Source organism: Anomaloglossus baeobatrachus, chromosome 6 (genome assembly GCF_048569485.1).
Source record: "Anomaloglossus baeobatrachus isolate aAnoBae1 chromosome 6, aAnoBae1.hap1, whole genome shotgun sequence".
NCBI classification, from domain to species: domain Eukaryota; kingdom Metazoa; phylum Chordata; class Amphibia; order Anura; family Aromobatidae; genus Anomaloglossus; species Anomaloglossus baeobatrachus.
In genome coordinates, this window is record NC_134358.1 from 260,542,381 (window position 1) to 260,569,458 (window position 27,078).

General features: G+C 47.3%; 1 protein-coding gene across 1 annotated transcript in view; it reads left to right on the forward strand.

Annotated features, from left to right (window-relative positions):
• The window catches only part of PHLPP1 (PH domain and leucine rich repeat protein phosphatase 1), a 174,137-nt gene that overhangs the window by 85,630 nt on the left and 61,429 nt on the right, over nucleotides 1–27,078 (forward strand). Inside the window, exon 4 of the mRNA XM_075314835.1 lies at nucleotides 8,516–8,682. Coding sequence (XP_075170950.1) covers nucleotides 8,516–8,682 — 167 coding nt within the window. The remainder of the gene's footprint in view (nucleotides 1–8,515; nucleotides 8,683–27,078) is intronic.

Below are 27,078 nucleotides of genomic sequence, written 5' to 3' on the forward strand. Positions count from 1 at the left end.
AACTTGTCACGCAAAAAACAAGCCCTCATATGGCAATATTGATGGAAAAATAAAAACGTTACGGCTCTCGGAAGAAGGGGAGCAAAAAACAAACGTAAAAACAAAGTGCAGGGGGCTGAAGGGGTTAAAGCACCACTCCAGTGATTTTTTTTTTTTTTTTTTTTTTTTTTTTTGCACTGTTGGAGTGGTGCTTTAAATCGAAGTCCCCCATCTTAAACTTGCCCTCCGGCAGCTTCATCTTCTATCACCGTCCCTCTTTTTTGTCTGGCTCTGGCACTTTTGTGACCTGTCGGCAGCTCCATTGTTTAATCAATACATCTCAATACAAATCTAAGAGCCTCATTCTGGCCTCGTTCTTGCTCTCATTTGAGTTGTATTGAGAGCTTGTGACATAACTAACTTCTGACTTGCAGCCAGTCAGAAGCTACGAGCACAAGATGGCACCGCAGGACCAGCGCTGCACCAAAGAACAATGAAAGCAGTAGAGGGCGATTATAAGACAGTGGGCAGAGGGCTTATATTTAAACGACCACTTGAGCACTAAAAAAAAAAAAATGAAAACTGCTGGAAAGGGAATGTGTCACAAAACAAAATTTAATATTTCAGATTTTTAGTAATGTATGGGTTTTTTGTGTTTTTTTAAAGCTTTTGTATTAAAGCATCTGAGTGCTAAATTATATCATTGTGATAGGAGAAGAAGCAGGAAGAACTGTGACGTCACCAACTGTGAAAAGTGGATTCTGTGTGATCAGCTGAAGCCATCTTGGGCTGCTTTCACACATCCGGTTTTTGCAGTGCAGCTCAATCCGGCTCAAAAACCGGATCCGTTGCATACGTTTTTCCATGCGACCCGTCCGTTTTTTGACGGATGCAGCTTGATACGGAGCATGCGCAGTGCAAAAAAACGCATCCGGCGTCCATAGGCTTGCATTGTAAATCGCGCCGGATCCAGGAACGTGATCCAAAAAAGTGCCAGCAACATTCCATCCGGCCACCGTATGGGCTAAATATGCCGCATCCGGAAAAAAACGGACGCAACGCAAGGCCATGCGGCACAATACGGAGCTAATGCAAGTCTATGCAGAAAAAACGCAACAGACAGCAAAAAAACCTGCTGCGTTTTTTCTGCAAAGCACCGTATTGTGCCGCTCAGGAAAAACTGGATGTGTGAAAGCAGCCTTAGGAGCGAAGCCTGTTTATATTATCAGGCGGATGTTGGCGATATTGCATCGCTGGCATCCGTCTATAACAACTGATCGCTGTGGTTTATTTAATTTCCACTGAACCTTTGAATTCAGTGTTTAAATGAAATCATTGCTGGTGCAAGCACCGGCTCTCGTCTGCCCTTCACAACTCCATCAGTGGCTTAGCACGGCAGCCGATTGTCCGCTGAATGCCCCCTTACCTGCGTTGTGAGTCCTCCCTGGGAAGTTCAGCCACGAGCTTAGTGTTATAGGAACTCCATGATTTCTCTGTATACTTCCATATCATCGTTGTTTTCTGGGCAGCACTGGGGATTCGGTAAGCCTAAACTCCTCAATTTCCCTGACGCCCAACTCAGACTCCCTCGTACGTGACTCATGTTTGTGATAAATTTTCTGTAGTAAAATGGTGACATCAGGCTTTCAATCATTATTATGATACAATAATCAAGGTATTATGTTATAGAACATGAAATATATTTATTAGAACACTAAAAACGTTAATAAATTGAAAATATGCAATACATTATAGTGTTCAACAAAAACTTACTGAATCATTTGCACAGTCTATGAATTTGTTCTGAGAAAGTTAATTTGGAGATGTGTGCAGACGTTTCATCCAAGAACCTCTCTGTTCTGTAGCGGAGGAGCTTCACCACTGAGCATGTACATAAAGTGCAGCACAGATTCATCTCAGCTAAAAGCCTACATCAGGAATAGAACAGACATTTATAGGACATTTCAGAACTTTCCCAAAGTCTTATGAAAATATATTCAGCATATACTGCATTGAGCTACTGTACCCAATTTATTATATATTTTTGGAGTCCGGACATTTTATACCGACTCCACCAAAATGGACTCCGACTCCCAGAGCACTGATTTACAAGGGCTCACACCAGAATAATGAAAGGATCACCGTTTTGGCACTAGTAGACAGACCTATACTATTATAATATATATTTTTTTTTTTTTTTTTTTTCTTCTTCTTCTTCCATTGAAGAAAATTATCTAAGTCTAATATGTGACTCTAATATTTTGACTCATTTGCTTAATTTTAGTGCTACGGCGCCCTAGGAGTCAGTCTAAGGCTATGTGTCCACGGTAGAATGTACCTGCGGATTTTTCTGCATGAAAATCCCCGACTTTCGCGGCAAATCCGCACCCGCGGATTTTGATGCAGATTTTTTTTTTCTTTTTTTTTTCCCCATTTTATACCCAAAATCCGCACCAAATCTGCAACAAACAATTGACATGCTGCAGATTTTTCCGGATCAAAATCCGCGGCAAATCCGCAGCGGAAAAATCCGCAGCATGGACACAGCATTTCCAAAATGCCATTGAAATGGCTTGGAAGTGCCGCTGCTGCAGATTTTCGGGAAATCCGCGGCAAAATCCGCGGTAAATCCGCAGCGTGGGCACATAGCCTTAAAGGGACAGCACTCATCAAGTCTATAACAACCCATGTACAAGTAACTGAGGCCTTATATATGAGAACTGCCTCACAGTAAGATCATTCTGGTTGTCTATAGCGACCAGAGTGCAGCATTGAAGCTGCTAAGGTAAAGTGAAAGCTAAGCTCCGGTTGATGTAGACAACTAGAACAGTCTGACTGTGAGGCAGTTTTCAGAATTGAGATTTGAAATTCTTTAGGATGCATGTTTTTTGCTTTACATATATAGATTCACTTTAGATCTCTGATCAGTGTGAGGTGATTACTAAGGCTGGAGCCATACGAGCATTAATGCGAGTGCATCGCATGACACTCTGCACCCGCTCTGCTGTGAGTGTATGCAGAGTCATTCTACTGTGATCTGATCCTGCGATCACAGTTGTGGAGGAGAGGGGGGACTAATCTCCCTATCTCCTCCATTGTCAGCTGATGTGTATATCGCACTGCACTCCGCTATAATGCAAGTGCAGTGCGAGGTTTCTTTTCACACCCATAGACTGGTATGGATGTGGGAGAAAGCAAATCAGATACCACCAGCAGCATGCTGCAATTGTTTTCTCTGGCTGAGAAAAAAAAATCTCTCATGGGAGCAGCTCCATAGAGTAACACTGGGCTGAGTGGAATGTGATTTATTTATTTATTTTTTTAATCTCATTCCACTTGCTTCGTTTTACTCGCCGTGTGTCCTTAGGCTAAGGATCTCAATACCAAGGACTGTTTTTTGGGGTTTTTTTTTTGTTTTTGTTTTTTTATTTTTTGTTAAATGCCACCCAAAAAATTATCATCTATTGGGCAAGTTAATAAAAAAGCTAAAAAAAAAAGCACAAGTGGACAATGAAAGTCCTGGCTTGAAAGGAAATGGATGAGACTGAATCAAAGGCAGCCGAAATATCTGACCAGCGGGAACGTAGTTTTCAGGAGAAACTGAGACAGGCCTGAATCAAGGGATTGTTTGGGATGAATGTACCATGGCACACAAAGCGTTTGAGGCCCTCGATCGCACTTGAAAGATTTCCAATCACTTAAAGGGACTCTGTGAGAACGTTTTTGCCATGTAATCTGAAGCCAGCATGCTGTACGAGTTAACATGCAGTGTACAGCCAGTCATCTCTTATCTCAGTCTGCTTTTATTTTTCTGCAATGTTAGTTTATGCCTCTTACCTTTATAATTAGTGGGTCTGAGCAGCGGTGAGCTGTAGTCAGACTCCTCCCCCTCTGTGATTAACGGCTTCTATCTATGGAAATGTACACTGAAAGCCTGGTGTGGGTGGGAGCAGTTCCCAGAGCTCTGCTATATATTAAAAAAAAAAATATATATTATTTCACTAGTGTCAGAACGGCTGCAGCCAGTAATCTAAGTAATACATTGCTAGATTCAGAATCTCTTTGCCTACATCATGCTGCTCTCAGATGAGGTAGCAAAAACTTGACAGATTCCCCAAACTTTACCCATTCCTAAGGAAGCAACAGCAGCAGACAAACGGAATGCCTATTTAAAAGCTACTTATTTATGGAGACATATTCAGAAATTAACGGACTACTAATATGTAAGTTCACTTGATGGGAAATATTACAGTGGACACATTTACATGACCTCACTATGCCTTGAACTTCTTCCCTACAGATCCCACTAGTGGCTTAATTTCCCTACTGTAATAACAATTAGCTATATAATATTTAATAGTGATTGCTGCATATAGAAGTTTGTGAGAGGGAGTGGCCTGCTTCTCGCCCCTCCAGCACCCTATGACATGATCAAGGGGGAGCTGAGGAATGTCATGGCAGCCGGAGGTCAAATGATAACTTCCGGTTCTGCCATGTCCGATGGCCTATTAGCACTGACAGATGTAATGCATTGCTATGCTTATGCATTGCACTACATCACACTAGCGATCGGTGTAATAAAATTTAGTCTCATAGATGGATGAAGTAAAAAAAAAAAAAAAATGTAAAATCTATGGCAAAAATCTATGCTTTTTCATAATACTGCTGAAAAAATCGAGTAAAATTCGATTAAAAAGTTGAACGTAAATAAAAATATTGTTGAAAACGTCATCTTGTCCCCCAAAAAACAAGACACCATACAGCTTTGTCAGCAGAAAAATATAACAAAAGCTAAATCTCAGAATATAGCAATGCACAAACAATTTTTGCTCTAAAAATTGTGTAAAAGTGGCAATACATTAAAAAAAATCATAAAATTCCTAAATTGCTGTTTCATGTTCATTCTGCCTCCCAAAAAATTGCAATAAAAAAACAATCCAAAAATGTTCTGCTCAAAAATGGTACCAACAAAATGACAACTCCTCCTGCAAAAAACAAACCGTCACATCACTCTGTTGGCAGACCTCTAGAAGCATTATAACTCTCAAAATCTAGTGGTGCAAAATTTTTTTTGTTTAAAACAAAGGTTTTTAGTGTGCCAGTTTCCAAATATAAACTATATAAATCTGTTATCGTTGTAATCACACTGACCCCAAGAATAAAGCCATAAATAATATAGCACGGTGAACGGAGTGTAAAAAAATAAAATAAAATTTTGACCTGCTGTTGATTTTTTTTTTTTTCCATTCTTCCTCCCATTGTTTGCAGTAAGCCTAGACTCATATTTATCCTGTCCTCTGCGCTGAGCACTTGCATTTGACTTAACATGTCAATCTTTGAAATTCGTGATTCAGACGAAACCCCTGACAGAAGATTCCCTATAAGAAGGCAGAGGGAGTAATTTTGGACTGTCTCTAGCTTATAATCTGACAGTGTCCATCAATCTGTGGTGCAAAAAAGTGCAGTCAACCAGTTAAGTGCACTTCAGAAAAGGACACAGCTGAACAAAGGCCAGACTAAGTCCAGAGTAACTCTGCTGCCTCATTATGACTGTATCCCCTCATCTGGCGATTTTAGATGGAAACCACAATGTAAGTGCTCAGCATAGAGCACAGGATAAAGATAAAAAAATATATATATAAAATGTTCCCAATAAAGGCTTCAACTCGATCTACAAAAAAAGTCCCCACTCAGGTCCATCGGTCAATGGAAACATAGGGGTTTTTCACATTACTGGTAACAAAGGCTCTTGAAAGTTGTTATAGCTTCCCCCAAAAGAAATCCAGCCAATCCAAATGCCACTCTTTCTGTTGCTCAGTGTGCCTGAATTACATTTTACATCCACGTTTGGCTTTACTGTAGTGAGTAGAGCCTGATTTTCTTTACAGGGTGCCTGCAACCAGAAGCACAAGCTGGGCACAATGTTTGGGCCCTACAATATATGGGCACTATAATAGCAGGTTTGCAATTTTCTCTCGGCATCATCCATTGCTGCTTGTTCCTGGAAAACAGCAATGGAGGCAAAATAGTCACTCTACCTGTAGATTAATTCCCAGTGAAGTGTAATTTCCAAAATGGGGTCACTTGAGGGGGTTTGTGCTTTTCTGGCACATGGTCTTTAGACTCTGTATATACATAATCTCTATTTTAGGAAAATCTGTGCTCCAAGAGTTAAATAATGTTGCTTCCCTCCTGAATCTCGCCATGGCGGTAAGCAGTACTGTACAGCCACATGTTGGGTATTTTCACGTTTACCAGAAATTGTGATAAATTCTGATGACATTTTTACCCATTTCTCCATGTGAAAAAGCAAAACATGGGGCTAATGCCAATTTTTTGTGGTAAAATGTATCAAAGATAAGAAAAAAAAACAGTACAAAGGGGGCTGCTCACAAGGGAGATAGGAGATAAAAGTAGTAGAATTTATTAAGCTGCAACGTGTTTCAGGGATACAATAATCTCTCCCTTCTCACACACACACACACACACACACACACACACACACACACACACACACACACACACACACACACACACACACACACACACACACACACACACTCTGAAATGATAAGATAATGTACAGGCCCTCCCTCAGTGTTGATCACAAATTAAGGATTTATTACCCTATACGTAATTAACCCTCAGATCTCCACAGGACAATCTGGGGTGTGGGAACTAGATCATTATGATATGAATCACTGGGTCGGGGATTTGAATAATTCAATTGGAACAAGTGTGCAGAATGGTTATGACATAAAAATTGAATTAAAATTAACTATGTTAGTATTTCCCAATTATTAATATTACCTAAAGCTATATCCTGGGAGTGTAAACTACATTCTAAGAAAACCAGGAAATAGCAGAATTACATGATAATGAACTATAGTTACGTGAAGGATATATGTGGTAAAATGTAAATATTTTTCTTCCCATCGCCCAATGGTATAAAAAATTTTGACACATCTGTGGCTCAACATGCTCACTGTACCTCTTGATGGATTCACTTAGAGGTATGGTTTCGTAAAATGGGGTCACTTGCGGGGGTTCTGTTGTTCTGGCATCTCAGGGGCACTGCCAATGTGATAGGGCACCCCCAAACCAGAACAGCAAAATCTGCTCTATAATATAGTGTGCCTCCCTCTTGAGCTTTGTACTGTCAGAAAAGTAGTTTCTGACCACGTGTTACTGGTGTACTCAGACACTGCACAACAAACTGTATGGTCCAATTTTTTCCTATTAGCCCTTTTAAAAATTTAAAAAACTGCACTAAACGGTTTAGTGAAAAAAAAAAAATCTTCACCGCCCAATGGTATAAAATTCTGTGAAGCACCTATGGTGTTAATTTGCGCACTGCACCTCTAGCATTGAGTGGTAAATTTGTAAAGTGGCATGACTTGTGTGACATGGCACCCTCAAATCATTCCAACAAAAATCTGAACTCCAGTGTGGAGCGTCTTCCCTTCTGAGTTTTGTACTGTGCCTCAAAAATAGTTTTCAACCACATATGGGGTATTGACATTTTCAGGAGAAATTGCACAACCACTTGTGTGATCCATTTTCTCTGGTTACTGTTGTAAAAGTAAAATATTAGGGTGAAAGCAACATTTTTTTTTTTTTGTGTCAAAAATGTATTTTCATTTCTATGACGCAATGATATAAAATTCTGCAAACCACCTGTGGGTTCAAGGTATTCACCTAGATTCTTTGAGGGGGTCTAGATTCCCAAATGGAATAAGTTTTTTGCAGAGTGTCCACTGTTTAGGCACATCAGGGGCTCTGCAAGTGTGACATAGCGTCCGCTATCTATTCCAGAAAATTTTGCACTCCAGAAGTCAAATAGTGATCCTTTCCTTCTGAGCCCTGTTGTGCGCCCAAACAGTAGTTTTTCCCCACATATGGGGTATCTAATATATTCACAAGAAAATGTACTGTCTATTTTCTCCTGTTACTCTTGTGAAAATTTTAAATCTGGGGTTAAAACATTTTTGTTGCAAAAATTATTTTTTTTTTTCTTTTTATATTGCTTTAATTCCTGTGAAGCACCTAAATGGCTAATTAAGCTCTTGAATATGGTTTTGCGCACTGAGCGAAGTCATAGGCCCTTCAAAATCACTTCAAATGTGATGTGGTCCCTAAAAAAAAATGGTGTAAATTTTTTGTTTGGGGAAAAATTAGAAATCTTTTAACCCTCTAATTTCATAACAAAAAAATTTAATAAGTTTAAAAAAATTAAACTGATCTAAAAATGCAGAGTTTGAAAATTTGCCAAATTTTCAACTTTTTTTTTCTTTTCATTTTTTTCGTAAATGAACGCAAATATCTACCAAAATTTACCACTAACATGAAATACAACATGGTATGAAAAAATATTCTCAATCGCCAAGATCCATTGAAGGGTTCCACTGTATTACCATATAAAGTGACAATGGCTCAGAACTGAAAATGAAATTGGCCTGGTCAGGAAGGTGAAACAGAGTTCTGGCGCAAAAGGGTTAACAAAATTGATGTGTACAACATTATGTTCCATCTCCAGATTGCATCTCAGCGGATCAGCTCTGTAGACCTGTCCTGTTGTAACCTGGAGCACCTCCCCGAGAACCTTTTCTACAGTCAAGATCTTACACATCTCAACCTAAAGCAGAATGCACTAAGACTTAATCCAGACCCTGCCATTGAAGGAACTCTCGATGATCTTCACAGGTAAGAGTTTTCGGGTACCTTGTATAACCAAAACAGTTATAACATGTCGGTCTGATATGGCAAAAATGCATAATTGGTGGCTATCCTATTTGTCCTCAAGAAGTAGGAGGTTCCAGTGATTGCCTGTGTGGTCATTAATGGAAGTTTTGGGAACTTTTTTTTTTTTTTTTATTCCTTGGTTTGAGGCTTTTGTAATATCTCCATTTCCTTGAGTAATAAGAATAAAGAATAAAAAGCCTTCTATTGATATCCTGCAGGTGGAAATCTTCTAAAATCTTTGCATTCTTTGCAAGTCTTAGTTGTAAACTCCTTCAGTGTCATTCTTCCTTGCCATTCGTGTAGATTAAGGTTTTTTTTTTCCTCTGTATAGTTATAATTGTTGCTATGGTACCTTGTTTTAAAGAGGATTTATCTTTTATGAAATGTTTTTTCCTTTTGATTTTATGGCCTCATAATTTGTTAATGATTAAATGAGGTTCAACTTAAAGTGGCACTCCCATGATTGATTTGATTGATTTTTATAAATATATAGTGTGTGTGTGGTGTGTTCTAGTCCCCTACCACCACCTTCTCCGGTATCCAGCACCATTCTGCTCCTCTCAGTGACATCACTGATCCTGGTCTCCTTGTGCGCTGTGACCCGAAAGTGACTTTTACCATGTAAGCCTATAGAGCGTCAGACAAGGGTCAGTAAGCTAACATTGTAGAAGGAGACTTCCAGCTTGCTCATACAGCAAGCCGGATAGTTTGAATATTAGTGATCTCACTGAGAAGAGGAGCAGAGCGGTGCTGGACATCAGAGAAGGCGGTGGTAGGGGAGTTTAATAACACACACTACACTGCACTACATATACATACCGTATTTTTCGGACCATAAGACGCACTTTTTTCCCCCCAAATGTTGGGGGAAAGTTGGGGGTGCGTCTTATGGTCGGACTGTGGCTGCGGGGAATGAGGGTGCGTCGGTGGAGCGGGTCATCGGGGGCACGAGCAGGCTACTATAGCAGCCTGCCGTGACCACGTGTGCCCGCTCATTACATATGCACGCCCATCCTCCCGCCCATTTCTCAGCGCAGAAGCCGGCGCTGACAGGTGGGCGGGAGGACGAGCGGGGACGCGCGCATAGTAAAGAGCCGGTCCACATGATCACCCCTGGCAATTACAGCCTGGAGTGATCATGTGCGGCTGTATTCACTGCTCCCCGCGCGTCATCAGCGCGGGGTGCAGTGAATCAGTACACTCACCCGTCCCCGTGTGTGAAGCCGTTCCCCCGCAGCACGCGATGTCTTCCTGTCTGCTGGTCAGCTGATCTGTGCTGATCAGCTGATCGGCCCAGACAGGAAGACATCGCGTGCTGCAGGGGAACGGCTCCACACACGCAGGTCAGCGGCGCAGAGAGGAAGATGATCGGTGCTGGAGGGAGTGAGGAAAAGGTGAGTATAAACGTTTGGTTTTTTTTTTCTCTGTGCTATAGGATACAGGCCATATACCAGGATGGGGGTATATGAACAGGATGGGGGTATATGAACAGGATGGGGGTATATGAACAGGATGGGGGTATATGAACAGGATGGGGGTATATGAACAGGATGGGGGTATATGAACAGGATGGGGGTATATGAGCAGGATGGGGGTATATGAGCAGGATGGGGGGTATATGAGCAGGACGGATGGGGGGTATATGAGCAGGACGGATGGGGGGTATATGAGCAGGACGGATGGGGGCTATATGAACAGGACGGATGGGGGCAACATGAATAGGATGGGGGAATATGAGCAGGATGCTGGTATATAAGCAGGATGGGGGTTTATAGCAGGATCATATACAAGGCAGGAGGATCATTACCAGGATGGGGTACCTTAGTAGAGAATTTGGGGACATTACCCCCATAACAGTGTCAGCAGCAGATCCTCGCCCCATAACAGTGTGTCATGACCACATTTTTTTGCTTAAAGTTTTATTTTCCTATTTTCCTCCTCTAAAACCAGGGTGCGTCTTATAGTCCGGTGCGTCTTATAGTCCGAAAAATACGGTATTTATTAAAATAAATTAAAAAAAAACCTTCATGAAAGCGCTTCTTTAAAACCTTTTCTAAAAATACTAACAAATGGTATAATGCATAAAATAGTGACACAGCTGCTTTTTTTTTTTTAATTATGTTTTTATTTAAGTTTTACAAGTTACAACCAAATAAACATTGGAGGCTACCCAGCCTCTACCCCCCCCTCCCAACCCTCCCCTCCCCAACAAACATTAAACAGTCTTGTAGAAAGGAGTGATAATGTCAAATCTGCAGCTCCACACATTCCTAGACAAAAGTTCTTAAATTGTATTACATTTCAGTTAATGCAATTAGACTTTTGTTTTTCTTTGAGTTTTTGCTATGTTTGGCATTGTACACAGTTAAATGTCATTTTTGATGAAGAATCTAACCTGTTCCCATGCTACTCTCTTCTCCCCAAACCTCCGTCATCATTATAGATAAGTTCTGCAGAAATTTCTCGCCCTTTTCCCTTTATCAATTTAGACTAAAGCTGGGTTCACACATAGCGACAACGACGTCGCTGTTACGTCACCATTTTCTGTGATGCAACAGCGACCTTGTAAGTCGCTGTTATGATCGCTGCTTAGCTGTCAAACACAGCAGACGCAGCAGCGATCATAACGGCACGCGTCGCTATGCTACATGTGCAGAGAGCAGGGAGCCGCGCACACTGCTTAGCGCTGGCTCCCTGCACTCCTAGTTACATTACACATCGGGTTAATTACCCGATGTATACTGCAGCTACATGTGCAGAGAGCAGGGAGCCGGCACTGGCAGAGAGAGCGGCGGACGCTGGTAACGAAGGTAAATATCGGGTAACCAGGGAAAGGTCTTCCCTTGGTTACCCGATGTTTACCCTGGTTACAGCTTACCGCAGCTGCCAGACGCCGGCCCTGCTCCCTGCTCGCTTCATTTCGTCGCTCTCTCTCGCTGTCACACACAGCGATGTGTGCGTCACAGCGGGAGAGCGACGACCAAAAAATGAAGCTGGACATTCAGCAACGACCGGCGACCTCACAGCAGGGGCCAGGTCGTTGCTGGATGTCACACACAGCGACAGCGACGGGACGTCGCTGCAACGTCACAGAAAATGGTGACGTAGCAGCGACGTCGTCGTCGTCACTGTGTGTGACAACACCCTAAGCCCAATCTAAACCTAATCAGTTCTCTTGAAGCCAACCCTGACTCATCTATCCATCGTGCCCATGTTTTTTCAAATTTGATGACTCCATTTCTTTTCCGGTATATACTTTTTTCCACATTTATCACCCAATTAACTTTTTTGACATATTCAGATATTGTAGGACTGTGGTCCGAGATCCAGTGTTGAGTGATTAGTTTCCTGGCAATATATAATAGTCTAGATACGGCCACATTGCCCTCCTCCTCCAAAGGTAAATCCTCCACGTATCCCAGAATACATACAAAGGGAGTTAAGCTTGTCTCTATCATATATACTCTATTGATTTATTTCTGTCACCTCTCTCCAGTAATGTTTATCAGGACACGACCACATCATATGTAATAGATCTGCGGAACATATTTTGCATCACGGGCAGAAGGGGTCAGTTCTAACTCCAATATCAAACAGGAATCTAGGAGTGCGATATACTTGGTGAATAACGTACAGGTGTGACAGTCTGTATGCCTCCCCCAATGATAGACTAGGAGTTCTTTCTATAATTTCTACCCATTAGTTGTCCTCAATAGGTCCTATAGCTCGTTCCCATTTTTCTTTTGCATTTACTGGACAACTCCGGTGCACCAGATGTAATAGATCCCAATATAAATGAGAGCTCACTCCCGCTGAGCCTCTGGAGGTTGCTATGCCTTGCATGACTTTGTTCTGCTCCAATGCTCTACCCGTAATAGAGATTTCTGCCTGATAGGCATGTCTCAGTTGCAAGTACTTATAAAACTCCGAATTTTGGATCCCAAACTCCGCTTGCAACTGAGGGAAGCCTCTGAGTTGCGCCCCCCCCCCCCCCACAATATATATGAAACTATTTATCCCTCTCAAAGCCCAGCTCCCAAACCCCTCTAAACGATGCAAGTTAGGTAACCATGGAGTTCTCCATATAGAGGTATATTGTGAAATTCCCTGAATGTCTTGTAGTTTTTTTAGTTTTATCCCAAAGATTTTGGATTAGTAGTAGGGTTGGGTGTCACAAACCACCGGGGGGGTCACTCAGAAATCCCCCGCGCTGGCTACCAGTACGTCACAATCGGGGGGTAACAAGTGGGGGTCACCCCTCCTTTATACCTCCCGACCGACAGACAGAGCACGTGACGCGCTCTCTAGCGCCCCTCTTATAGTCAGGCCAATTATGGAATTGCCCGACCATAAGCAAGGAGGCCGCTATACTACTTATGCCGATTATTGAAGGGTCCCCGGTGAGAGTAAGGTATATATTCCCCCGACCTCCGCGGGCGGAATATATAAAATCTCCCCGAATCTCACTGGCCTCCCCACAATAATCCTTGGCACAACTCGCTGCCACCAACCGCTTCACGGTAACTATTAGCCGAACACACAGACGTGGGATTCAAGATCGAGATAACAGAACAGCCCAAGATTAATTATATAATTTAATCAGCCTAAAGCACACTAGAAACTACAATATATACAATAGGGAATCTACAGAATATACATATGTCAGAGTACAGTTACAATCAAAGCATGGGTTACAAACAGGCATACACAGTTCCAGCAGTTACCTTGTTGCGTCTGGCCACAGGGGGGCGCTGTAGGCCAGGTTTCTAGGATCCTTCCCACAGATGTTTCCTACACGTGCCCCCAGCGAAAAGACCACTGGAAAATGGCCGAAGTAGGGTTATCAACCTGGGCAGATCCAGGTCCCCTCCTACCTTAGTGACCTCACAGGGAAGCACTGCTCCACCCCTGGCTTGAGTTATGGACAATATCCCAACATGGAATATGGGCCATAACTTTGCCTGGGAGCGTCGTAGGCGGACGCCAATGCTCTCATTGTGACAGTTATGAATTTAGCTACAGAACGAGGGGACTCATGACCTGTCTGCCAGTTCCCCATTGGCTGACATCACGCCTGGGGCATTTCCCAATGTCCTGCTCCCATAAAAAGGGTGTGCCGGCATCGTCCGCATGCAGAGACACCATTTTTATGGTTGCCATATTTATCGGAAATATGGCTTGCGAGATATGAACCATTTTTTACTGGAGTCGTTCTGTCTGGCTATTTCCATAGCCTTGCTAATGAGATACAACTCTTGTTACAGGGTGACGGCAGGGAGTCATCCTGTGTCCATTGTTCCCACACCACCTCATTTCCATATCACAGGACATGGCCATGGAGGTGTAAGTGGAACACTGAGAACAAGAAGGGAGGGGGCACTGCCAGGGAGTGATGAGGGATCATGACTGGAGTCATAATTCATCTTCATATCCCGGGATTTGCCTCACACCTCCCCCCTTTTGAGGGCGCTAGGGGGCAGCACACTCCGGTGTTCCCCCGTGCGCCCGTCCGCGACCTCTCCTTGTCGGGACAGCCCGTCTGCGTTACCGTGGTCACGGCCCCTTTTGTGGCGAATGGTGAAGTTGTATTGCTGGAGCGCAAGGCTCCATCGCAACAATCGCCCATTCGTCCCAGAGACGGTGTGCAACCAGCTGAGGGGATTGTGGTCCGTCTCCACGATGAAGTGGCGCCCGTATAGATAGGGTTGCAGACGCTGCAGGGCCCACACTATGGCCAGGCACTCCTTCTCCATCGTGGAATAGGCAACTTCCCTTGGTAACAGCTTCCTGCTCAGGTACAAGACTGGGTGCTCTTGGCTCGCAGAGTCCACCTGGCTGAGCACCGCACCGAGGCCGAAGTCACTGGCGTCGGTCTGTACTACAAACGGCCGCGTGAAGTCGGCTGCCTGTAGCACGGGCGGGCTGGACAGGGCGTCCTTTAGGGCCCGGAAGGCTGTCTCGCAGTCCATTGTCCAATCGACTGCAGAGGGCAGCTTCTTCTTGGTGAGGTCCGTCAAGGGCTTTGCCAGGCTACTATAGCATGGAACAAACCTCCTATAGTACCCAGCGGTCCCCAAGAAGGACATCACCTGCTTCTTGGTCCTGGGGGTGGGCCAGGATGCGATGGCTTCCACTTTCTCAGGCTCGGGCTTCAGTGTTCTCCCACCTACCCGGTGACCGAGGTACTGGACCTCGCTCATGGCCAGCTGACACTTTCCCGGCTTGATGGTCAAACCTGCCCGGTGGATCCGCCTGAGCACCTGTGCTAGATGCTCTAGGTGGTCCTCCCAGGTGGGACTGAAGACGGCAATGTCATCCAGGTACGCGGCCGCGTACCCTTCAAGTCCCTTGAGCAGGGTGTTGACCATCCGCTGGAAAGTGGCAGGGGCATTCCTCATCCCGAATGGCATCACCGTGGACTCGTACAGTCCAAATGGGGTAATAAAGGCAGAGCGTTCCCTGGCCTTGCGAGTCAGGGGGATCTGCCAATATCCCCGGCTCAGATCCATGATGGTCAGGTACTGAGCCCCGGCCAACTGATCGAGCAGGTCATCGATGCGTGGCATTGGGTACGCATCGGCGACCGTGACCGCATTGAGCCCCCTGTAGTCCACGCAGAACCGAGTGGTTCGGTCCTTCTTAGGGACGAGGACTACAGGCGAGGCCCAAGCGCTGTTGGATGCCTGGATCACCCCCAGCTTCAGCATCTCGTCAATCTCCTGGCGCATGTGTTGCTGCACCTCCAGGGAGACCCGATATGCTGAACGCCGGATCGGGGGATGATCCCCAGTGTCCACGTGATGGACAGCCAAGTCAGTCCTTCCGGGCTGGTTGGTAAACAACCCCCGGAAGGGGAGGAGGGTGGCCCACAGCTGGGACCGTTGGTCTTCCAAGAGCTGGTGGCCAACCTCCACATCCTCAATGGATCCGCCTGCCCTAACCTGGGCTAGCATATCCAAGAGGGTTTCCGCTTCTCCCTCCTCGGGCAGGTTGCACACGGGGAGCGCACATGCCTCCCGCTCATGATGTGCCTTCATCATGTTCACATGGAAGGGCTTCCGCCTTCCACGGGCAGGGTCCAGGGTGACCAGGTACGTTACAGGGTTGAGCTGCTGGTACACGAGGTATGGGCCTTCCCAGGCTGCCTGAAGCTTGTCCTGTGGTACGGGGACCAGTACCCACACCTTTTGACCCACTTGGTAGGTCCTCTCACAAGCGTTCTGGTCGTACCAACGCTTCTGATCGGCCTGGGCTTGAGCCATATTGTCGTGTACCAGTTGCGTCAAGGCCTGCATTTTGTCCCGGAAGCGCATGACATACTCGATAACCGACACTCCAGGGGTGGCCAAATCCCCTTCCCAAGCCTCTTTCACCAGAGCCAGGGGGCCCCGCACACGTCGCCCGTACAGGAGCTCAAACGGTGAGAATCCTGTTGAGGCCTGTGGAACCTCCCGGTAAGCAAATAACAGGTGTGGGAGATACCGCTCCCAGTCACGCCCATGGGAGTCGACCAACATCTTAAGCATCTGCTTTAAGGTGCCATTGAACCGCTCGCACAGGCCATTAGTCTGTGGATGGTACGGGCTGGCCACCAGATGTCGCACCTGGACTTGCTTACAGAGGGCCTCCATCAGCTGGGACATGAATTGGGTCCCCCGGTCAGTGAGCATTTCCTGGGGAAAACCCACTTGGGAGAAAATCTCCAGCAATGCGGTGGCCACCTTGTCAGCCCGAATGGACGACAAGGCCACTGCTTCTGGGTACCGGGTGGCATAGTCCACTACCGTCAGTAGGAAGCGTTTCCCGGAGCTGCTGGGGATGGCCAGCGGGCCGACCAGATCCACAGCCACCCTCCTGAAAGGCTCATCGATGATTGGCAGAGATACCAGTGGGGCTTTGGGGCGTGGCCCCGCCTTCCCCACTCTCTGACAGGTTTCACACGAACGGCAGTAGGCAGCCACATCGGCCCCCATCTTTGGCCAGTAGAAATGCTGGTTTAACCTGGCCTTGGTCTTAGCGATCCCTAGGTGTCCGGCCATCGGAATCTCATGTGCGATCCGCAACAACTCCGTCCGGAACGGATAGGGTACCACCAACTGTCGGTCCCTGGGCCACACCTCCGGTGAACCCTGCTGGACCGTGGCCCGGTACAGCCGTCCTTGGTCCCAGACCACTCGCTCCGGGTCCGAGTCCGAGGGAGGCTGTGCCGCCTGCTCCTTAAGAGCTTTCAGGCTGTCGTCAGCTTCTAACGCTGCCTGAAACCCCTGACTAGATGTGGCCAGAATCGACGAGACTGTCACATCTTCAGTCAGTACCCCGGGACCTGTGTCCTGGCCTCCACCTGACTCGGCTGCCACTTGGTCAGAAGGGGAAGAGCTATCGGACCTCCGGGAGGCCCCTTGGCTTCCAGCACTCCCACTGCGGGTGACAGCGGCCACAGCCGCTGCGACCGTGGGTCGTGCCTGCTCCTCCTCCGTTCCTGACCAAGTCGCCAGTTCAGGCAGACCTACCTGGCTTCCTGACACCCCGGTTGTGGGGGAACCATGCACCGAGATCTTACCTGGGAGCACTTCCGCTCCTGGACCGGCCCCAATCTCACCTGCCTGTTCCCCTCCTGCAGCAACAGAACCCCGCTGTGAAATCTCTGGGGACCCCACATTTGCTGTGGTAGCCCCCACCCCACACACTGGTCCTCCCCCTGCAGCACCCTGCTCTCTGCTTATCCCTGCAGAGGGCAGCAGATCCCAGCTCACAGGCTGATTACTTGTAGAGGCATTGTCACACCTTTCTCTGACCCCCTCCCCTGTCACAGCTGCAGCTGAGTGTGTGTCTATGGTGTCTATGCAAGCAGAAATATCAGAGTTCACTCCCTCCTCCCTTACATCATTCATAGATAACACATTAACATTGTTAGGAGTCATGTCAGTACGGGCTGAAGGTTCAGCCCTTTGGGGGGGGCCCAAACTGGGAGGTTATCTGCCCCAAATCTGTCCCAAGTAGCACGTTTGCAGGGATCCGATCAGTTACCCCCACCTCCCTCACCCCTCGCCCTGCGCCCCAGTCCACATAAATGTCAGCAACAGGCAGCGCCGGGTCAATGCCTCCAATCCCGGAGACAGCGAGGGTTTTTCCAGGGATCAAGTCTTGGGGGGACACCATCTCAGGCCGCACCAGAGTCACCTCCGAGGCGCTGTCTCGCAGTCCTATGGTCACAGACCGGCCGACGGTGACAGGTTGGAAGCTGTCCAGGGACCTACCACCACCCCCACCCACACAATACACCTTGGGCGGCCCTTGGGACGGGGACGGAGCCGGGGCCTTGGGACGCTGAGGGCACATGGCCTTGAAGTGTCCAGGTAGGTTGCACTGGTGGCACCGTCTTGGTTCTGCCACGGGCCTGGAGAGGGGAGTTGAGGGGGACACCCCCTGCAGTCTAGGGGCAGGTGGGGCAGTCGCAGAATTCATCTTACCCCCTCTCCAGGTGCTGCTGGTGGCTGCTCTCCTGGCTTCAGGAGCCCGATTGTTGGTGTAGTCATCGGCCAGGGCAGCTGTAGCCGTGGACCCCTTTGGCTTCTGGTCTCGGATGAACTGGCGGAGATCCTCAGGGCAGTTCCACAAGAGTTGCTCCGTGATGACCAAGTCCAGGATCTCTGGTCCGGTGGAAAGCTGCAGGCCTTGGGTCCAGTGGTCGGCAGCTCGGGCAAGTGCCCGCCGGTGGTCAGCCCAGGAGTCCTTTGGTCCCTTCTGCAGGGTCCGGAACTTCTTGCGGTAGGACTCCGGAGTGAGGTTGTACTGTTGGATCAGGGCCCGCTTGATGGTGTCGTAGCCCTGATCTGCCTCAGCAGGCAAGTCCCCAAGGATATCCAGGGCCTTACCCCTTAAACGGGGGGTCAGGTATTTGGCCCACTGGTCCTTGTCCAGATGGTGCTGCAGGCAAGTCCGTTCAAAAGCAGTCAAGAAAGAGTCCAAGTCTCCATCCTTCTCCAGCACTGGGAAGTCCTCAACACGGACCTTTGGAAGTTTGGTGTCTTGAAGGTCACGTGTGGCTGATGAGGGCTGGAGCTTGGCTAGATGCAGCTGGTAGTCACGGTCTGCCTGTCGCTCCGCAGCCTCACGCTCTGCCTGGCGCTCTTCACGCGCTGCTTGCCGCTCCGCAGCCTCAGCATCACGCGCTGCCTGCCGCTCTGCCCTGCGCTCTGCCAGGAGTTCCTTGTAGCCCTTCTGGTCTCCAGCCTGGAGAAGGGCCATAGCCATTTGAAGAAGGCTATCCGAGCCTCCCAGGCTCGGTGGAATGGCACGTGGTGATCTGCGGCCCGCTGCGGAGCCTGGTGCTTCACTGTCCCTTGCAGAGCGGAGGGCTGGCATCTGGCTCGTTGAGGACCCTTGGGTGAGCTGCTCCTCATCTTGTCCATAATTGCTAGGTTGTGCAATGTCCTCTGCAGAGCTGTTTTCTGGCGTCGAGCTCCTGGAGGACTCGTGGGCAACCTCCTCATTCCTGTCCACAGCACCGTCCTCCCTCTCTTCGGCTCCTGCTTTAGCATTGGCCAGTTGCCTAGCTCTGCTCCTGGTGCCATCAGCCATTCTTGCAGACTTTTGGTCACTGACACAGAACTGACACCTGATGCCTCCACACACCTTACAGTATCTGCACTCTGACACTCTAGTGTTGAGCTAGTCTGAAGACCCCAGCAGCCACAGCTGCTGCAGGCAGTCTTTAGTGTCTGGGAGTATGGGTCTCACACTCACACACACTATTATCTCGATCCCACCGCTATGCCACCAATATGTCACAAACCACCGGGGGGGTCACTCAGAAATCCCCCGCGCTGGCTACCAGTACGTCACAATCGGGGGGTAACAAGTGGGGGTCACCCCTCCTTTATACCTCCCGACCGACAGACAGAGCACGTGACGCGCTCTCTAGCGCCCCTCTTATAGTCAGGCCAATTATGGAATTGCCCGACCATAAGCAAGGAGGCCGCTATACTACTTATGCCGATTATTGAAGGGTCCCCGGTGAGAGTAAGGTATATATTCCCCCGACCTCCGCGGGCGGAATATATAAAATCTCCCCGAATCTCACTGGCCTCCCCACAATAATCCTTGGCACAACTCGCTGCCACCAACCGCTTCACGGTAACTATTAGCCGAACACACAGACGTGGGATTCAAGATCGAGATAACAGAACAGCCCAAGATTAATTATATAATTTAATCAGCCTAAAGCACACTAGAAACTACAATATATACAATAGGGAATCTACAGAATATACATATGTCAGAGTACAGTTACAATCAAAGCATGGGTTACAAACAGGCATACACAGTTCCAGCAGTTACCTTGTTGCGTCTGGCCACAGGGGGGCGCTGTAGGCCAGGTTTCTAGGATCCTTCCCACAGATGTTTCCTACACGTGCCCCCAGCGAAAAGACCACTGGAAAATGGCCGAAGTAGGGTTATCAACCTGGGCAGATCCAGGTCCCCTCCTACCTTAGTGACCTCACAGGGAAGCACTGCTCCACCCCTGGCTTGAGTTATGGACAATATCCCAACATGGAATATGGGCCATAACTTTGCCTGGGAGCGTCGTAGGCGGACGCCAATGCTCTCATTGTGACAGTTATGAATTTAGCTACAGAACGAGGGGACTCATGACCTGTCTGCCAGTTCCCCATTGGCTGACATCACGCCTGGGGCATTTCCCAATGTCCTGCTCCCATAAAAAGGGTGTGCCGGCATCGTCCGCATGCAGAGACACCATTTTTATGGTTGCCATATTTATCGGAAATATGGCTTGCGAGATATGAACCATTTTTTACTGGAGTCGTTCTGTCTGGCTATTTCCATAGCCTTGCTAATGAGATACAACTCTTGTTACAGGGTGACGGCAGGGAGTCATCCTGTGTCCATTGTTCCCACACCACCTCATTTCCATATCACAGGACATGGCCATGGAGGTGTAAGTGGAACACTGAGAACAAGAAGGGAGGGGGCACTGCCAGGGAGTGATGAGGGATCATGACTGGAGTCATAATTCATCTTCATATCCCGGGATTTGCCTCACATTGGGCAACTATTAGCAGCAGCTCCGAAGCCTCCTGCCTCTAGAACCTCGTATAGACTAGTGGAGTGAAAATATTGTTGTAGAATCATATACTGTGCTCCCCCCCCCCCCCTTCAGGGTCCTCCCATCCCCGAATGTGCTGAAGCTGAGCCGCCAGATAGTAAACCCATGGTTTGGGTACCGCCAGACCTCCACTACTTTTATCCCTCTGCAGGGTCTCGAGCCTAATGTTCGGCATCTGTCCGCCCCCGATCAATTCCCGGAATAATGTGTTTACCTTATGGAAAAATCTTTGTGGGATCCATTGTGGAGAGTTGTGTAACTTGTATAGTAGTTGGGGCATCCAGATCATTTTGATCAGGTTAGTGCGCCGACTGCTGAGAAGGGCAGGCGAGACCAGACTTCCTTCCTTAAATTTCGACAGAATAGGGGTTAGGTTGAGACTCTCAAAATCATCAACACGAGTGGTAACCATTATCCCCAAATAGTTAAACTGGGCAACAACCTGTAGGCCTGAATGTACGTAGTTCGGTGAGTTTGTGGTTCCGTCCACCGGAAGTAATACAGACTTTTCCCAGTTGATTAATAGACCTGAGTACTTCCGAAATTCTTGTATAACCCCCATTGCCCTTGGCAGTGGTGATGTTGCATTGGCCAGAAAAAGGAGTGTATCTGCGTACAACGCTATTTTTTTCCTCCTGACCACCCCTCCTGAACCCTGTTATGTCTGGATTGGATCTAACCATTGCCGCGATAGGCTCAACGGCCAGAGCAAATAGTAAGGGGGATAGCGGGCATCCCTGGCGAGTGCCCCTACCTAGGTGGAAAGGAGAAGTAAGGCATCAATTAACTTTGATCCTAGCAGTAGGGTTATTATTTAGAAGTCTTACCCAGGAAATAAAATCCCTCCCCAGTCCAAATCTGTCAAGTACTGCCCAGAGAAACTCCCACTCAATAGAGTCGAAAGCCTTAGCGGTGTCTAGGGAACAAATTACTCCCCTGAGTTATCAACTGGCAATTGTAGGTTGAGGTGTAACCGTCGTATATTCACTGCCGTTGATTTGGAAGGCATGAACCCCGACTAGTCCGAATGGATAAGTGAAAGTATAACCTTAAGTCTGGAAGCTAGTACTTTAGCTATTATTTGGATATCTGTAGGTAACAGAGAGGTCTATAAGAGTCAGGGATGAGGGGGTTCTTGCCAGGTTTAGGTATGACAACTATCACTGCTTCTCGCATCGATTGGGGCAAGGAGCCATTTTTGGCTGCTTGCTGGAAGGTTGACAGCAGCTGGGGGAGCAGGATGTCTCCAAACTTTTTGTAAATTTCTGGGGGGATCCCATCTGAACCATGTGACTTATTATTGGGCATGGAGGATACTGCTAAATGCAACTCTTCCAGTGTGAATGGACTGTTTAGGTATACCCGGTCCTCATCTGAAAGTGAGCGCAAGGGGATGTCTTTCAGGTAAGAAGCTATCTGTTCCCTATCATATTGCAGTTTAGTACTGTAAAGTTGTTCGTAGAGTTCAGAGAAGGTAGCCAAAATTTAGTCAGGTTGATTGACTATGGTCCCGGTTTTGTCCCTTAGCGCCCCCTCAAATGTGTTCCCCCTTTCTGCTTTAGCAATCGCCGTTAATAAATGACCCGCTTTTTCGCCCTCTTCAAAGAATCTCTTGTGAAAAAAGTCTTTTGTTAGTGGTCCGTTCCTTAATGTGAGAATCATATGCTTCTTGTGCCTCCCTCCATTCCAGTAAGTCCCGTCTATCCCCTAACAGTATGTACTTCTGTTCTGTCGTCTGGACCCGCTCTTTAAGAAAAATTTCAAATTGTGCCGACTTAATTTTAGATCTACTGATCCCCTGTATCAGTGACCCTCTCAGACAGGCCTTCATGGCATCCCAAACAGTGTTAAGCGACATCTCCCCCGTACAGTTGTCCTGAAAATAGTATTCAAGGGCTAGTTCAACCGGGCCCACATCTATAATCTGTAGCCAAAAAGGATTAAAGGACCACAAGCTACGGGTACGATCAAGCCCGGGTAAAATATTAAGTCGTGTCAACAGTGGGGAAAGGTCTGATAAACCTCTAGGAAGGTATTGTGTTTTCCACCATTGGCAGTATACCCTCCAAGCCCAAGATCAGGTCTATTCTGGACAGAGTGTTGTGTGTTTTGGAATCGCTTGATTCTAGGGTTTCTGATTCATCACAGATCTGAAAGTGCCAGTTCAGCCACCTTGTTCCCTAATTTGGAGTTAGGATAGTGTTCTAAGTGAGTACCCGCATTGTGTTTGTCCCAATATGGGTGAATGATGTTGTTGTAATCCCCCGTGCACACCACCTGTACATTGGGGGTCTTGCTAATCATTTCCGCAATTTTGTTCATAACAGTATTATATGGAGGCGGTATATAAACTGTTATCAGAAGGAGCTCCTTGTTAAATATTTTACATTACACGCAAATGAATCTACCTTCCTGATCTACTGTGGATGAAATGATCTCAAATGGAATTGCTCTGTGGACTAAGATACTGACACCTCTGGAATGAGCTGTGTAGGTTGAGTGGAAACAATGGCCCACCCATGAGCGATTCATGTATGCCATTTTGTCGCCCTCCAAATGTGTCTCCTGTAGGCAGATGATTGCTGGAAAGTGGGATTTGACCTGTTCCATTACTGCTACCCTTTTTGTGGGGTCCCCCAAGCCACGGACATTCCAAGAAAGAATGTTAATCCTACCCGCCATCCTGGTGGGTATGCGTATGTAGTGCAGGAAGTCACACCTGGCAAAGAGTTCCAACCCTCCTCCACCTTCCTGAACCACATGAGAACCATTAGCAGACATAAATATAAAAGCATCATTATAGCTGCAGAAACATCCCCTTCCCCTTTCCCCCGTCCCCCCTTCACCCTTCCCCCCTCCCCCCGAATCTAACAGTTGACCCATAACATAAACGTTGAAACTGAGGCACCAGTCCATCCTGAAGCCGAAACATGAGACTATAAAATTCCCACTTCCCAAAATGGTTGGTTTAAGGCAGGAGAAAAAAGCCTGAGAACGATGAAAAATGCAGGGAAGTGAGAAAAACAAAAACCATCTCTGGAAGTGAAAAAGGGAAAGAAAAAGGAAACCCAAACTACTCTTCCAGGGAGTTCTGCTGGAACCAATCAATGGGTCATAATTTTATCCACTGGGCCATTCCTATGTAATCGCAGCAGACAGTAGAGTATTCATCATCCATACAGTCCTTAAAGGGTTACATATCAATGTTGTGGATTTTGCCTGAGCCGTTGCTCATTCATATCGAGCCATCTGAGAGCATCTTTGGGATTTTCAAAAAAGAATGTCTCTTGCAGTGCAGCCACCCTGAGCTTCGCTGAGTACAGCATGGAGTATGAGACTTGGGCATTTCTCAGGCGTCGTTTTACATCTGTGAATTGAGCTTTTCTTTTTGAAATTTCAACTGAATAATCGGGAAAGAAGGATATTTTGTGGCCGTCCACAGTTATGGACCCTTTGTTTCTAGCCGCTCTTAGGATCGCATCCCGGTCTCTATAATGTAGTAGTTTCACCAGGACAGGTCTTGGAGGAGCTCCCGGAGGCAGGGGTCTGGTGGGCACTCTGTGGGCTCTCTATGCATACAGGGGGGATAGGACCTCTGCGCAAAATACTTTTTGTAGCCATCTCTCAAAGAATTCTGACGGATTTGTGCCTTCCGTTTTTTTTCTGGAACCCCTATCAGCCGCACATTTTCTTCTCAATCTATTTTCTAGATCTGTCTTGTTAAGTAGAAATGCCAGTTGCTGATCATGCCTGCGGGAGTCATGGGTAACCTGGGGCATTTTGTCCTCTGTCACGGATTCTCCCCTCTGACGCTGTCATTAACTTTTTGGAGGTTTTGTCTCACACCTGATAACTCCTCCATGATTTGGCCCATCTGGAAGCTGAGGGATGTCATCGTGGAGCCTTTTTGAGCTATAGCTGCAAGCACGTCTTTCAGAGTGGGCTCAGCACCCTGCAAAGTTGTGGCAGGCTCAGAGGGACATTTATGCATGGATGCAGGGGGCTCCAGCTTGTTTTGCAAACCTTGCTGTAATAATAATGAGTCTGCACTAGTTCCTCCCTCCTCCACTGTATTGTGTGGGCTGTGCTGCCTGGAGCTCCCCCGTTTAGCTCCTTCATCCCTGTTTACTGTGGGAACCCCACGTTCTGTGCCCCTGGCGTACCCAGACAGTTTTTCAGCAGCGTGCATGGCTGCAGCTCTCCCTGCTTTAGAGGATGGTGTCTGTGTCCCACCACCATTTTGTGCAGTACCTTCCATTCCTGCCGCCACCTCCTTCTGCCTCCTGCTCGTCCCCCCGGCCATGTAACCACCGTCCAAGCTGTGCAGTAAGTGCAGGGTGGTCTCTGGTTGCTGCACGGATGATTTTTGTCCTCTCCACGGCCCAGTGGAAGTCAGGATAATTGGCAGTTCCAGGAGCTCTCCCTCTTAGCTTCCTCTCACATCTCTGGCCAGGCCACACCCCCCACAACTGCTTTTGACTTTGTCTAGTGTTCTGTGGTTTACATTGCAAATAGTGATGGGCCAACTCGAACTGTAATGTTCGGGGTCCGTACCCTACACAGCGTTCGTACACATGGTTTCGAACACGAGTTTTCCTGGGAAACTTGTGTTACAATTCGGGTCCAGGGGCTGTAAAAAAACAAAAAACAAAACACATTTAGTAAAATACATTATGATTCTACTTATCGGTCCCGTGAATAGTCCTGCAGACCTGCTCAGCTGCTGTCTCCCAGCTGCTTCTGCTGCTGTGTCCGATCATAAACTTCCGGCAGTATTCACTGCACCGCTAGTCACTTGGCAGTTTTCAGCTTTTTTCAGCCGTGTTCGCGGTCACGTCAGGGTTCACCCGAATCCATGAGACATGGACTCAATTGAACTTGACTGTCACTGTGCGAGTCTCGCATCGGTATCACCCGGGTCGGCACACACTCTCCTGACAGAAGCGGGTCAGCTGCATGTATTTCCATGCAGCTGAGGCGCTAGAGGGTGCGCTGTGACTGGTGATGCCGATGCGAGATTCGCAGGAGTCATACGCAAGTGGAATCATCATGCCCTCACTGTTATCCTGCTTCTCGCTCTGTGTAGGCGCTTGTCTGTAAAGAGCGATGAAGCAGAGCTGACATTGCTCTCCCTGTGGACTACGTTTAGACTAAGGATTTTTTTTTTTTTTATATAATAAAGATTGAGTCTCTCTAAATGTTTTTGTTTGTTTTGGTTTGTTTGTTTGTTTGTTTGTTTTTTGTTTTTTTTTTTACTATTTACTAGAAATTCATGGCGGCCATATCTAATTTGGAGTGACACCATGAATTTCGGGATTAGTACCAGCTGAGAATGCAAAGCTGGTATTAACCCCTTTATTACCCAGTGTACCACCGCCATCAGGACCTCTGGGCGAGAAGGGTAAAGGGCCTGGAAATGGTGCTAAGAAACAATGCGCCATTTCCAGGGGAGGCTGCGGTTTTTAGCATGGGGGGGGCCCAGAAGCTTGGAACATACTACGCTGAGAAGCCCAGACCCCAGCTGCCTGGTTTTACCTGACTGGCGATCAAAATACGGCAAGAGCCCACGCATTTTTTTTATTTTTTTTTTTTATTTTTACACTACTATGTACTACTTTACACAGATGCGGTCACGCAGAATGGGCATCTGTGATTGGCTGTTGGAGTAACCTGGGATCTGCCCATACATTCTAGATGCTAGAATGTATGGGCTGGTTTCAGGTTACTCCAGGTTACCCTCCGACTTAGTCCAAAGGCGTAGCAGAGCTAAAGATGCTTGCCCATCTGTGTGAGGAGACGCACAGGTCTGCTCACACAGACTCAGCTGAGAGCTGTCAGAGACTTCACCTGAGTGCACTGCTGAGGGCGGTCAGCTGTGCCCCCGGGTAAGCTCTACTGACATCACTGCAACACTGCCGTCAAGTGAGCGCTTGTCAGCAGTTGGAGCACGGACGACAGTCGGGGTTACCCGAAGGCACAGTTGATATCACTGCTTTAATTGACAAAAAACCTATGAATGGTGCAAGATGTCACGGAAGGTCCTGTAACCCACGAGGTAACAGTCACACCAGACTGGTCACATGGCTATGATGTCATGGAAGGTCCTGTAGTCAGTGGAGGTTACCCGGGGGCACAGCTGACCAGCCTCAGCTGTGCACTCGGGTGAAGTTTTATAGCTCTGAGCTGAGTCTGTGTGAGCAGACCTGTGTTTCTCTCCTAGCATAGATGTA